At 40.6% G+C, this 14,881-nt stretch overlaps 1 protein-coding gene across 9 annotated transcripts; it reads left to right on the forward strand.

Moving 5' to 3' along the window:
* Positions 1 to 632: 632 nt before the first annotated feature.
* Positions 633 to 14,336, forward strand: PTGR2 (prostaglandin reductase 2). 9 transcript variants are annotated; one of them, XM_056346315.1, is made up of 11 exons: positions 658 to 716; positions 1,291 to 1,472; positions 5,258 to 5,326; positions 6,763 to 6,881; positions 8,176 to 8,367; positions 9,306 to 9,476; positions 10,497 to 10,706; positions 11,502 to 11,623; positions 12,906 to 12,993; positions 13,744 to 13,783; positions 14,114 to 14,336. In XM_056346315.1, the coding sequence occupies exons 3-11, from the start codon at positions 5,290 to 5,292 to the stop codon at positions 14,176 to 14,178; spliced, it is 1,044 nt and encodes a 347-aa protein (XP_056202290.1). In that variant the 5' UTR covers positions 658 to 716; positions 1,291 to 1,472; positions 5,258 to 5,289; the 3' UTR covers positions 14,179 to 14,336. The 9 variants fall into 9 exon arrangements, with proteins under 9 accessions (XP_056202291.1, XP_056202290.1, XP_056202295.1 ...); XM_056346314.1 differs by lacking the exon at positions 658 to 716 and adding an exon at positions 870 to 1,052; XM_056346318.1 differs by lacking the exon at positions 658 to 716 and adding an exon at positions 870 to 1,052 and having other exon boundaries at positions 1,291 to 1,401.
* The last annotated feature ends 545 nt before the right edge of the window (positions 14,337 to 14,881 follow it).

Here is a 14,881-nt window from a genome sequence, read left to right on the forward strand (position 1 = left end):
TATAATTATGCAATAGCAACTTTGCTGGAATTCTACAAATGGCCATAATACAGCTTTGTATCGCATCAGCGAACAACATCTCATCCACTAGCAGTCCCAGGGACGAAGTACCTCTCAGCATTACCCTCTCTCTCTCCAAGGAAAACACCCCATGAGCTGCAAGGGCCTCATAATACAGACTTACATTGCATCAATGAACAACACCTCACCCACTGGAAGACGCAGGGAGAAAGTATCTCTCAGGGTTACCCTCTCTCTGCAAGGAAAACCCCACAGGAGCTGCAAGCGCCTTGTCCCAGCACCTCAGCAGACGGGCCACCATCACCTCACCTGCACAGGCGGCCGGGCCGCGAGGCAGGAGACCCCGGCCCACAGCCGTATCACCCACTCCCCGCGACACGGGAGGGCAAAACTGGGCACCTGGTGCCGTAGAAGACCATCGGCGGCCCAGGGCTGAGGGCTGAGGGCTGAGGACGCGGACGCAGCCGCGGACGCAGCCGCAGCCGCAGCCGCAGCCCCTGCCCCTGCCCCTGCCCCTGCCCCTGCCCCTGCCCCTGCCCACCCCGCCGCGGCCGCCCCGCCCCGCCGCCGCTCTAGGCCGCGCTCCTCAGCGCTTCCCTGTTTGAGGCGCGCGCGCATGCGCGCGGCGGGGCTGGGGCGGGGCCGCCCGCGCGCCCCGTGACTAACGTGCTGGAGCGCTCGAGGCGTGGGTCAAGGTGAGCGGGGGCCCCTCGCGGGTGGCGCGCGGGGCGGCGTGCGGCGGGGGCCCGGCCCGTGGCCGTGCGCGCGCGGGGAGGGGCGGCGCGCGCTGAGCGGCGCGGCGGGGCCTCGGCGGCCTCGGCGGCCTCCGCGGCCTCGGCGGCCTCCGCGGTCGGGCCCGTGGGTGCCCGCCGGCCCCCTCGAGATGAGCCTGCCGCGACGCCCGGCGTAGAACCGGGAGGCCCTGCGGCTGCGTCCCGCCTGGAGGGAGCTTGGCAGCGCCCTCCAAGCCCTCCCCCTGCCCTGCTGCCCGGGAGCCGTTTCCTCAGGGGAGAGCGCCGCGTCGTTGCAGGGTAGGCGGGGGCGCAGGTGTGACGGTAGGAAGGGGCTGCTGTGGGGTCGCCTGCTCCCTGGAACAGGAGCTAGTTTTACCCAGTCTCCGCATTGAACCGTGGCGCGGGGCAGGGGAGGATCCCAGAGGAAAGGAGCCCTCGGCGCCCAGGACACGGCCTCTCTGCGGCTTGTGGAACTGAACGTCCTCCATTGCTTCTGACCTCTCGGTTTCTCTCTCTCACGTTATTCTGTCTGCAGCTTCTGAAACTGGTAGAACCATCTGCAAGACAGTCTTCAGTGGCTCTTCTGCCTTTGACAGCAGTGACTTCTAACTTGGTCTTTGGTCATACCTAGGAAAGTGGATAATAGGTACACTCTTTGGGATTGCTATCATGTGGGAGCCTGAATACTACACCACAGGTTTCTCAAAAAAATATCAGGTGATGCTCCTGGCTTTCTGGGAGCAATCTGCATTCTTCTGTTCATTCCCAACTTGAAATTCTGCTGAAGAAAACCAGGCCTTTTGCGTTGGAATGTTTACAATTTTCAGCAACTCCAATACAACTTTTTATTTGTTAAAAAAAAAAAAGTATGCCCAAGAGGAGGTAACTGAGAGCTTTCAGCTTTTCTGATGCCTGGATCTGAAAAAGTAAAGTTTATTCAACCCTATTATGTGTAGGTGGGTGTATACTTTTGCTCTGTATGGCAGTCAAATTTGATAAAAATATCAAACATATTAGGCTTCTTGGAATATAAAAAGGATGGCTGGATCAAGATCCTACTACTATTGTCATTCTTCCATATTCATCTGTTTCTTTCTTGAGGGAAAGACTGCAGCCCTACAGTGTGTCAGGGAATCCACGTGGAGAAAATACCTATGGGAGGAGGAACTTCACACCAGAGATTTCAGAGATGAGACATGAATCACTAGAAAATCTGAATTTGTTGGTTCGGTTCATGAAAGTACTTAGCTTTTTATGGCATGCATTTTTCTCCCTTCATGATAGCTAGTGTTGATACTAGCTTCTTTTTGAAAACTTTAGTTTGGAATTAATTAACATTCTTCAAGTGTAGAGCTGCTTAGTGGTGTGACGGAGAGTTTGGTGCCTAATCCATTACATTTGCTTTTCCATTTCCATTCACCTCACCTTACCAGTTGAAGTTACCATTTTTTTGCTTTTTGCCCAGCCATTCACATCAGTTTGCTTGGTTGTGTCTCATCTATTGTTCACAGTTTCTCTGGTTCTCTTTCCCCATTCTATTTCTCACTTTCCTGCTTTACTAGCCTTTAAGTTGCTATTCTTGCCATGTTTCTCTGTTCTCCCTGATTCCTAGTGCCAGTCCTTCCCATCTTTCCTTCCTGCATGTTCCTCATTCAGAGTCATTCCTCCTTGAAATGTCTTTCCTTGAGTTTCCTCTGAGGATCCTCATTCCAGCCATTTTGAGACCACAGTTCCAGAAGACTTTCAGTCTTACTTGTCCTCCATTTAGACTGACTGCCACCTAGGCCTGATACAGGAGGGATAAACTACCTGCTCTTCATTTTTCTATTAGGCTGCACCTGGCATGGGCTCTAACAAGTTGGAAGCAGGTGAATCTTTTTGGCAAAAGCATATGTAACTGTAAACAATGTCTTATGGGCAGTCTAACAAGAAGGTAGAGGAACCAAGCCCAGGATAAACAAACTGGAGCGTTTTAGCGCTGAGGAATTTATTTAACATTTTTAAAGGGACCTGTCATGTCTCTGCAAAAATGGGAAAAGAAAAGCAAGGGGAGAAAGGGGTAAGAATAAAACTGGGCAAGAACATACTAGAGACTCCCCTGAAGGTACTGCTGTTGTGCTGCTTAATGCTTCTGTTGTACTTGGAGGGTGGGACAGGTGATCTTGGCATAGAATGATGATAAAACTTATAATGGAGTTTCACTCCATTTGAGTTAAAAAGTAGAACCATCTCATTATTGTTGTTTGGAAAAGCTAAAAAATAGTAATGCATGTTGCTTCCTGTTGGTCTTAAAAAAATATTCAAAAGCATGTGTCATATTGGCATCATGCATATATTGAGAAGGATTATGTATATGATACAAATCCCCTTTATTTAACTTTTAAAAAATCTTCTCTTTCTCCAAAAGCTTTCCTCAGTTTACGGTGCTAAAGGATGGTGCCTCTAACTTGCTTTCTTTAGTCACTTCTGTATTGTTTATAATGTGAGGAAAGTTTGATTGTTTGTTACTACGTAATGATATTGGTATGAACATTTGCTTGTGTAATGGTGTTAAATAACCATAGAGTTATAATATAAATTTCCACCATAGAGTGAATGCAGTTATATTTAGAAGTAAATGTCCATTTCCAGTGTTGTATTTTACTGTGACAGCTGTCATAGAATGAGTGACAGTTCAGTTGCCAGCCTCCCTTTCTGCCCACCCACTCACAGTATCTGGAAGATCTTCAAATTGAATTTGAAGGCTTCTCAACACAGCCTTCTCAACAAAAAGCTGAGAAAATGATCTGGGAAATCAACAGTGGTTTTGTTCCCTCAGAATGTCAGTCATTCAAAGAAGTAATCTGAACTTAAATTGTATGCTTTTTCCCCTCATCTTTCTATGCTGCTCTGTATTGCTTTTGCTTTCTTTTATGTTAAGATCTATGGGTTTTTTCTTTAAAGACCTCTATTTTTTCCCCTGTACTATTATAGCAGATATTTCAAGCATGTGTTGGGCACAATAAAATTGCTTTTCATCATCTTTTTTGTTGTTCAGATTGGGTTTTTGTGTTTTTATAATACAGGTATTTAGTTTCAGGATAAAAATTGAGTGAGTAGTGTTGATGGCGGACGTTTCTGTAAGGCATGAGCTGTAAAGCAGTTCTGCTTACTCTGTGTGGTTTATGAACAGTGGATCAAACCCCTAACACCATGGACAGATTTAAACTGACTACAAATAGTGATCTGCCCAAATTTCATGTGACCTGTCAAGATTGCTGGCGGTTTATATTCACCGCATTCTTAACTTATTTCTGCACAGAGTAGTTTCATTAGTGGTTATAAACTTCAGCCAAGTTCTGTATGTCTACAAATTATTTACTGGAGTAAAGTTGTTGTTTTAAATTGCACTGGGTACATCTGACAGTTTATAAAATGCTTATTGTATTAGCACAAATTCTCAGATGCTAAGACAGTTGCTCTAGGGATAACAACTGTACCACTTCAATGTAGTTTTGTTAGGCAAATGTTATCAGGAGGAATTTGGAGTTTTGTTCTGAAAAGTATTTTATAAGAGAAGTACAAAGTGATGTGCCCATGATCACACAGAAAGTATATAGTAGAGTACATTTATTCCAGAGCTGTGTGGATATAAAAATCCATTGTTATGTTTCTTTAACTGTTAATTCCTGTATTTTCAATGCTCATTTTTTATTTTTTAAACAGTAACTAATAACGTAATCAAAGTGTGGGGTTCTTTCCTGTTGTTGTAGACTGATATTCTACATTGTTCTGTCCAGAGAACTGTGCAGGTCACTTACTTTTCACTGATGTGATGCTTTAAAACACATTTGAGATCCATTTCTCATAGTTTTTCTAAATCGCTTTGGCAGCTCACAGTTGTAAGAAGATACATTTACAGTCCTCTTTTAAACTGTTGAAATTCAAGGAGAAATTTTTCAGTAAAACAGATCAAACAGTGATCTAATTCTTTCTTACCTCTGAGCCAGACCATTTCATAGGAGAAAATGCACTGCTAATAGAAAGACTTGCTGTTTCATATGGAACATCTTACACGGCAATCTCTTTTTGTCATGTATCTGCATAGTGCTATTGCTGGCATGAGTGCATGCCTTTTAGTGAGTTGCATCTGACACATGCAAAGCTGCCTCGGTGTCTTAGGTGGGAGCAATGTTCTCAGCATGGAAAGCAAACCAAACGCCTCTCCTACAGCGTAGCACAGTAGGGAGTGATGATCTTACAAGGAGCACAGTACATTATAATTTTCAGTCTTTCCAGAAGGTGCTAGTGTGACATTGTATAAAATCACAGCTTTAACAAGATAAACAGGGAAACTATTCACAAGTTTGTTTTTATTTACATTTATATGATTCTTGGTCATAGATGCTGAAGTTGGTGAGGCACATATTTCATCCCACTTCCAAATTACTAAGTACTTTACACCATACTATCTTTCAAGAAAATTTATGTTTCAGTCCTTGAAACAATGTTTTCCTTTGCAGGAACCCAGTGTGAAGTTGCTGCAAAAGCAGGGATGATTATACAGAGAGTAGTGCTGAATTCACGCCCCGGTATGTATTTCTCTCCAATAAAGGAGCAATATGTTCGTTATGGTTGCCTAATGCTCCAGAATGGTGAGCGGAGAAACAGACACTAACTTAAGAGTTACTGACATTTATATATCTTAATACTGCATGCAGCAATAAGTAAAGTTTATTTTGAGGTGTATTTATTTAGTCTGGATATACAGATTTCTAAATTCTTGGGTGAGAAAAAAAAAGATTGTCACATAAAATGTGAGAAACCCCAAAGTGAAGAAACATGACCAAGCATTGCTTTTTAGTTCTGACATTTATTCTTTTTGCATTTTAAGAGATGACTGAAATAGTGTTTTGTTACTGTTAATTTTTGTTTTCTTTTAGTAAATATTAAATCTTTTATTCCTCCCATGTTTCAAAGTATTTATTTTTTAAATTTACACTCTTGACTATTTGTTTACTTCCTTGTTTACACATTTGCCTTGTTACGGATGACAGCATAATATTTCAAATAGTGAGTTTATAAATAGTCTGTTGTAGAAAACCCACATGTGTGCATTAAGTTTTTGGGGCAGTATTGTATGCTGCTCAATACCAAAATACTCCTAAGAGGTAAGAACTATTGTGTGACCTGTAAATAAGTCTTTATTAATGCAAATCTAATTTTTCAGTGGTAGCCTGCTATAGTCACCCAGTCACTCTGACTTAAAACATACATGGGTATCTGTCTCTCTCCCTTTAGTGCTGGTGGTTCCAGTTGTTAGTCTGATTGATCCGCTGTATGCGGTACCAACCTGAGGATGAAGCCTCCAGGTCTGGGGCTCTTGGCACACATTTTATAGGTGTTTCTGGGAAGCTTTAATTTAAGGAGGACCATCTGTGACTGTGAAGAGATGCTCTTGCAGCATATGCATGTGCGATGGCAATGGTCTATATTCCCCCAATCTCACTGAGTCAAAAGAGACTGAAAGGTGAGGGTTTAAAATTTGCCTAGTTAAAATGTATGGTCATTTGCTACTCACAAAATAATACACAGTGGTTTTGTTATGTGAGAGAACTCCCAATGCATGTTTTTGTTTTGAAAGTTAGGGGCTTTTTAGTACATAGGGTATATAGACCCATTTTTTGAGCATGAAACCTTTTTTCTTTTCCCCCTTTAATTTGCCCTAATTGTTCATAAAAATTATGTGTAGCAAACGGCACAGAAACTGTCAGTCAGTGCAAGTGCTTGGTGCTGACCCAGGTAAATGTAAGCTGACAGATCAATGGGTCTTCAGTTTGGATGGTGGTAGCGCACCCATTTAAATCGTAGTCTGTGACACAAAATCCAAATTTTGTTTGGTAGTTTTATACCCAAGTAAAGATAGACCCTAACTTGTTCTAAAAAGCACTGTCTAAGGGCTTCCCATATTGATTAAGGGAATCTTTATATTGATTCATTTATTTGTTTGACTTTAAAACAATTCTAGGTAAGAATGGAGTGCCAGTGGCTGAAAACTTCCGGCTGGAACAAGGTACAATAGCAGATACAATCCAAGCAGGACAAGTGTGCGTTAGAACCCTTTATCTCTCTGTGGACCCATACATGGTAGGTTTAAAATATCTTCAACTCTATACCTGTCATGATGTTTAACACCAAAGTTACCAATTATAGCACAAATGTATCTCTAGTATAACAGTAATTCTGTTCATTCTGATGGAGTTCTATTGGGAAGGAATTTGGCATTAATGTGCCTGCGATATATATAGGAATATGACTATAGGACCAGGAGGAGACTGTGAGCCCTGGTATACCATTACAAATTTGTATCAGCTTTTTCTGAACGTTGTCTTTTTTATATGTACATTTTTAACTTTTTTTTTTCTTCCCCATGGATGGAAATACTTTTTAATTGAGGGGTGTGTGGGCAGAGGAGGAATAATATTTCATGATGAAGCAAGGGAGTGACATGATCAGGCAAAAAGATTCCAGACAAAACACATAAACGAATCAAGTTAAATGTTATTTGGCTATTACCAGTTTTGTTTACATATGAAAGTCATATTTTCTCCTCAGGTGGGTGATGGCAGAACAAAATGTGTCAATACTTTGTAAACAATGACAACAGAGAGAGGATGAGTGAATGAAGCCATAATGAGCACTTGTACCTAATTCTGCAAAACTGTAGAAATCATGTGCTTGGGAGAGTTTGTTGAAATGGAAGTGAAAGTAGGAGAATCAGGCAGACCTGGTCTGCTAATATGTAAAAGTTTGCTATAAAGAGAATTCTGATCTTTTGTTCCTGCACAGATGAAGATAGTAGGAAAGAAGCATTCTTAATGTCAGGAAAGTGCATTTAGCTTGGAAATTAAGGAATAGTTTAAGAATCGTGAAGTACTAACTCGGACTACAGGGGGAGATACAAAGAAAAGACTTCAGACTTCAAGATGTTCCTTAGAAACTGATCTCTGTTGGGGTGGTCTACTTAAATTTGACTGTTCTTCAGTGCATAGGCATGGACTGAGGGACTTGTGGGTGGTTTTTTTCAATCCTGCATTTCTATGGTTCATCCAGTTAAGGAATGGCATTTACAGGATTCTTGTCAGACCCAAGCCAGTAGTCTTCGGTTGCACAGCTGACTTTGAGGCAGCGTCTACAGAACATGTTGGCTTTGGTAAAGCTGCTGGAGGTGATAAGAATTGTCCGTCTTCCTTTTGTACTGAGCAAACAAGCGGGGAAAGAGGGATCTACGAAAAGATGATGAATATTTGGGGCTTACTGAGAGATTTTTGAGTAGCCCTTGTGTTTGAAGTTCTAAACATCTCTCATCCCCAACTTCATTTGAAGTTATAAACAAATCGTGTGTTCCACCAAAGCCTTGCATTAAAGCCTTGTCTTTCAGCGCTGCCGAATGAATGAGGATACTGGCTCCGATTACCTCCTGCCCTGGCAGCTGTCCGAAGTTGCTGATGGTGGGGGCATTGGGGTTGTGGAGGAGAGCAAGCATGATAACCTTGCTAAAGGAGACTTTGTAACTTCCTTTAATTGGCCCTGGCAAACAGTGGCAATTCTAGACGGAAGCTTGCTACAAAAGGTAATGTAAATGCAAAGCCCAGATTGTCACTATTTTCTTTTATTAAACCTTTTTTTTTTTTTTTTAAGTAGTGGCTAATGATACTTAGTGAAAAACAAGCCGATATTTTTGAAGCAACTAGTTCTCAAAAGGCAGCTCAACTCACAGGTGGCAAAATTTATATAAATTTCTCTCTTTTCTTAACAAAAGTGTAAATGCTTTTGATGGTTACCAGACATGTCAGTATTATTCCAGTAGTTGGGTTTTAAATCAATTTCCATGAAGCTGCTTCTGTTAATTAATTCTGTAAATTATTCTAATTCTAGTAGAATTCCTGATCCATGAGAGTGTGGTCATATGACATGAAAGGCTTCAGATATATTTAATTAAATTTATTTTACTAACATATGTTAGTGAAAGCTTTTACTTGAGGCTTTACATCCACAGAAGAAAGGGTATTCAATATTAAGTTGAAAGTGGAGAGGAAACAGTCCATTAGGACTATTGTGTTGATCATCCTCATGTAACACAGAAAATTATTGTAGTTTAGGAATGTATACTTTCCAATAAACTCATTCCTTTAGGACCCTTTGCCACTGATATGCAATCACAGTATTTGATAAAGCGGTGCTGTTTTATCCTTAACGCTGGCGTAGGGGTAATTCACCATTGCTGGAAACTTTTCTCCCAACTGCCTTTTGACAGGTGCATCATTTAAGTTTTTGTGAGCGACTTGGGTTTAAAAACATTTTCTAAAACTATAGAAATGTAATCTTTGTTTCATTTTGTATGAACTTGTTATTAGGGTAGAGCTAGTTTATAGATAGCTTGTCCCTACCAGTTGTACCTTGCCTGGTAAATATCCTGAGTTGGTCTTCTATCCTCAGACAATCAAATAGCAAACAGCAAAACTGCACCTTAAAAAGAAATGAACACCACCATGCGTTTCTGTTTTGTAGCTTGTTCCACAGCTTGTAAATGGACACCTTTCCTACTTTCTCGGTGCAGCTGGCATCACAGGACTGACAGCCCTGCTAGGTATAAAGGAGAAAGGACACGTGGCTGTGGGTGCAAATCAGACAATGGTGGTGAGTGGAGCAGCTGGTGCCTGCGGCTCTCTGGCTGGCCAGGTAGGTAGACTTAAGATACACAAGCATACTGTGTCGCCGAGTCTGTTTTCTGATACATGCTGGTTAGTAAATGTACATATAAAATCTAAAATGTAAAAGTGAGCAGGAGTAACTCCATGGGAAGGGTCTGTTTCACAGATTTGGCCAAACTCTCACTGGGAAAGATTTTAGGTGTGAAACTTGTTTCATGAAACTGGGATAGGAGAAAACGACCCAAGGTGATTACTTGTCCCTAGCATAAATAAAATAGATGATACAAATACATGTGTATATGTATAGTAATCTGCTGTTTGATGAGTTGACTGGCAACTTTCATTTTTTCTGTATTAGAAAATAGTCAGTAAAAAAAAATGTAATAAACCCTTCATTGTGTTGTGTTCCATGATATCCTTTGTTTTTTGAGATTTACAGCACTTTTATTCTCGTTAGCTTTGCAGAACTTGTCACAGTGTGTTTGTGTATCAGTGTCTGTGCATATCTACAAATGTACACACACATACACGCATATGGAAACATAAACACAATAGATATTAAGTAAGCTTAAGACTTACTGATAAAGAGAAGCTATGAAGAAATAATGCATAAGCAAATCTGTGAAGAATGTATTTCAATAAATTATTGTCCAATCTTTTTGGCCTTTTATTAGCTATTTTCTTTTATTATGGTACTTGGCAGATGGTCATTTTATACTATCATTGGCTCTCCAATCCTGCCAGTTGTTGGTGATGACTCAGACTAGATCTCCTGCAGTCAGCGAGTTTGGAAAGATGGCAGATTGTGATTTTTATCTGCCCCTTCTCTAGGTGTGAGGACAGAGTGACAAGAGGCAGTTGTGTCGCATGACAGAGGAGATGGGAGCCTCTGCTGAACTTTGCTGCCTGGGGTTTAGTGGGTGGGGGATAACTGATAACACCCCTTAGGCCCCCTGACTCCCACTGGTACCTTTATGCAGATGAATGATCTAACTTCTCTTTATTGTTTGGGTTTTTTTGTTGTTTTTTTTTAACTGTGTGCCTGCAGATTGGCCGTTTGGAGGGCTGCTCTAGAGTTGTGGGGATTGCTGGCACAGATGAAAAGTGCTCCATTTTGGTTGAAGAAATGGGGTTTGATGCTGCTATCAATTACAAGAAGGGGGATGTGGCAGAGCAGCTACGTGAACTCTGCCCGGGTGGTGTGGATGTTTACTTTGACAATGTTGGTGGAGACATCAGTGATGCAGTTATAAGTCAGGTGATTATACTGGCTGTTGGGTTTATTCTAGTAAATCTCCAATGTCTGCATGTCCAGCTTTGACTCGGTTCATACAGGAGACAGCAGAGCAGGCTTTCCACTTCACTGATCTAATCCAGGTGCTGATTCTGGTCTTTAGGAGAAATCAGGTATTTGAAATCAGTGTCTGTCATTTGGACTAGCCTGGCAGTATAGTGGTAGAAACACAATTTCCGCTGCTTGTCTCTTGCTTCTTTGGCCAGGAGACTTGGTAATATTCTAAAACCCCTTGTCTGTCAGTGTAGTAATCTTGTGTTTTTTCAGCTTTGGTTTTCTGGTTTCACAAAAGACCAGCTCTGCTGGGCCTCCATAAAGGCTTTTGACCAGCCCTCTTCATTGTTAACATGAAAATACTCTCTCTTGGTGGGGGAGGCTTTGGTGGCAATGCCATCTTTGGGAGCTCTAAGTCACAGCTGTATCCAACAGCTGGGTGAAACTTCTTTGTCCTGTTGCCCCTCTCCTCCTGACAAAAAGGGCACATGGTAAGATAACAGTTTCTCACATTCCTTGTATTTGATGCCTTTTTAAATTACACATAGGCTGCATAGAGTTTATTTTTCCACTATTGCCCTGCATTTGAATGTAGTCATAGGTTGAATGGGACTGACTGCAATTTTCCCACTCTTTTCTAGGAAATGTGGCTTCAAATAAGGGTACCCTTCTGGAAATTTTGCAATATAATCTATTGCATCTCTAGAAAATGTAGTTTTTGAGACCAAGGAATGTAATTTTCCTTACTTTGTGCTGTCCCAACAGATGAATCAGAACAGCCATATCATCCTGTGTGGACAGATATCTCAGTATAACAAAGATGTGCCATATCCTCCTCCACTGCCTCCTGACATAGAAAAAATACAGAAAGAAAGGAATATCACAAGGTACATTTCTTCACCAGAACTTGTGACCAGGTTCCAGGTAGATTGCACATGTGATGTTGTGATTCGAGTGTTCGGAAGGTAGCCTGTAGATCCGCAGTAGGCACGTTTTACTGGAACAGAATATTAGCATAGTAAAAAAGGAAACGATAATCACAATGTCAGTAAATCCTTTCTCTTACATTTGTCTGTATCAGCATAAAAAATGCGAAAGAATGTTGTTACTTGTTAACATAGTTGTGTGTGTTTGTGGTTGCTTGATTTAGTCCTGGAGTCCCTGACAGATTCTTCAGTATGAGGGAAGAACGTGTTTCCATGGTTCTGTTCTCGGATGTTTTGCAGAGTGCCTTCTCTCCAAGTGTAATAGTTCAGGCAGAGAGAAAACCAAATAATTTTAAAGTAAGGATGCAGCTGACGTGGTAATTGTATCGAAATCTTTTGTGTTTGGGGTTTTATTAGATAATGGATATGTAGGTGTGACAGATACATACAGATAGAACGTTGATTTTTGTTCTGACTCTGAGAATTGCTGAATCTCCTACCAGGATTCAGGTGGAGCTAAGGCAGAGATTATGAGCAAAGTCTTAAGAGACTTTTCATTTGTTGCACTGCAGAAAGTTAGGGAGACTTTTGATTTCCGTGCAAACAGATTGACCTCTTCTAACTAACATTCTTTTCTTATCCCTGTTACTGTTCTCTGCGCTTTTAAAAAATGGATAAAAATACTAAACCCCACCATGCATAGTAGAAGGCAGTGGAGAATTTAGTTGGTATGTTGCTGCAAGTAATTATCATTTTTTATGATTGTTTCAGTTTCTCTTGATTGTTATAGACAAATGTGACAGCAGGATATGCAAAATTCTGTGGAGCCTGAAAGTCAGTTTATACTCGCCATCTAGTTGCAGGTCCATAACTTATTCTTCCTACCACAAAACAAAACACCAAACACCCTCCTGACACCCCCTGCCACCCCCACCCCCCCAAAAAAAAAGGAATTCACTCACATTTTATGGACATTTGCTTATTCTGGCAATACTACTTGATTTTTATTACTTTTCTCCCTGGTACTTTAACAGGATAACTTGTCTAAGACCGATGTTACTGTAAAGCTCCCGCAGCAGGGAGCTGTCTCAATAAGCTGACAAAGCTCAGAGTTAGGTCTCATTGTAATTAGTACTCATAACCCTTCAGTTTCAATAACGCTGTTTCCTGAAAAGATTTGTAAAGATTTCAAAATATGCGTACCAGCATTTCTTAAGTCAAGGCTCATTCTTGTCTTCCACAGGGAAAGATTCTTAGTGTTGAACTATATGCACAAACAAGAAGCTAGTGTATTACAGCTCTGTCAGTGGATCCAAGAGGGTAAACTGAAGGTAAGAACTTTTACATTTAATCTATGGCCTTTAATACTATTTCCTCAGATCATGGGCTGACTACAGGAAGTCCAATTTCTTTTCCCTGGCTCTCTTACCATGCCTCAGGATTGAGCAGATTTTCTTAAGAATATGTAAGTATAATTGAAAGCTTATTAAGTAGCACTTAGGTATTAAGTAGGTACCTGCTGAGGATGGCATGCCTGTAATATGACAGACTTTTCTAATTACACGCTGCTGATATCTGTATTCTTTCTTTCAGCATAGGGTGCAAGGGCTTTTTTACTTAAGGGATCAGACCTTCTAAAATACGTACTTTCAAATACCTGATTAGTTAGTGTCCTGAATGCTTTTGGGGATCTTGTCTGAAATTTTGTTTCAAGCTTTATAATCAATCACCGTTTATTGTTTTGTGATGGGTAGGTGCTTTATCCATCCCTTCCCTGTGAATCTGTCTAAATTATTTTTTGATTCTTTAAGTGATCATTCAGTTTTCTTGGGATAATCACGAGATATGAAATGTTGGCAGGGGCAGGGATATTCTAGTTCTGATTGAAGAATTAAATCACCTACATGTTTATCAGAAAGTATTTCTCTTTTGATGAAAGCATCTGGCCCAAACAGAGCACTGTCCACTGTAGCAACAGAATTATTTACATTTTTGTAGTTTCTTTGGCAGTTTCATGGCACATAACTAAGAAATGTTAATCTTGTTTGAAGAAAGCTAAAAGGATTTGTTTGCATTGACAGGTCAGAGAGACCATTGTAGAAGGCTTAGCAAACATTGGTGGTAAGATTTTTACACCATTTTCTAAGAGTAATAATCTGATTAAATACAATGACAGTAGAGGTGAACTACCTCCTTTGTTTCATTTGCCAATTGAGATTTGTGCATTTTATCTAAACTGATTTTTATGTTATGTTTATTACAGACTAGATTTTTTTTGTTTCCTTCTTAATTTAGCACATCATTAAGGATAAATATGTCTGGGTCCAAAACATGATCCTCCTTTTTGGACAGCTGTTTGATACATTTGCTCCTACCACTTTTTTTTTCTTTTTTAAAAGCTACTGGTCACATTTTGCTTGGCGCTAACTTTTTTCTTTATTTCTCTTGAAGCCGCTTTCCAGTCTATGATGAATGGAGGCAATATTGGAAAGCAGATCGTCTTGGTTTCTAAGTGAAAGTCATTGCTTCAGGAAAAATAGTTGGATTCTATCTCTAACAGTGAGCAAGTTTTTACTTAGGCTAATTTCAATTTTCTTAAATAAACTATTGACTTGTTCTGTGTGTACTGAAAGCAGAGATTCTGGGATGCTAATAAACTAAATAGAACTGGAAACAGGAATGTAATCCTTTATACTAGAAACTAATAATACGTTCTTTGACACGATTTAAACAGTTGCTAGCTAGCACATTTGAAAATATGTTATGGTTTGAAAGTTAGAGTGTCCCAGGGAACCATTTCCAAAAAGCAATTTGTATGCAGCCACCTAGTTTTAGTTGTTAGAAGAATTTACTAGCATAATGTGCACCATTCACATGCTAGTTTGTCTCAGTGCCCAGAAACTTCTCTAGGAATTTTTAATTTACTAGTGTAAGTTTGCCCTGACAGTCCAGTCAGTCTGGCTAATTATTTTAAAATTTAACCGATCTCATTTTTACAGATAACTGCAATGAAAAATTCAATTTCTAGAATTCAGCGTTGCTCATAACAAAGGTATTTCCATTTTACCACCTGGAACAAATTTCCACTGACCTTGTTGCCCACTTCTTTGCATTGTATCATTATATCCCCTATTTTCAGAGCACTTGAAATCTAATTCAGTTACAATTCCATCTACATGCAACCTGAGACTTTAATGAGAGATGGGTTCAGATGTAGGA

Source organism: Falco biarmicus, chromosome 7 (genome assembly GCF_023638135.1).
Source record: "Falco biarmicus isolate bFalBia1 chromosome 7, bFalBia1.pri, whole genome shotgun sequence".
Classification (NCBI taxonomy): Eukaryota; Metazoa; Chordata; class Aves; order Falconiformes; family Falconidae; genus Falco; species Falco biarmicus.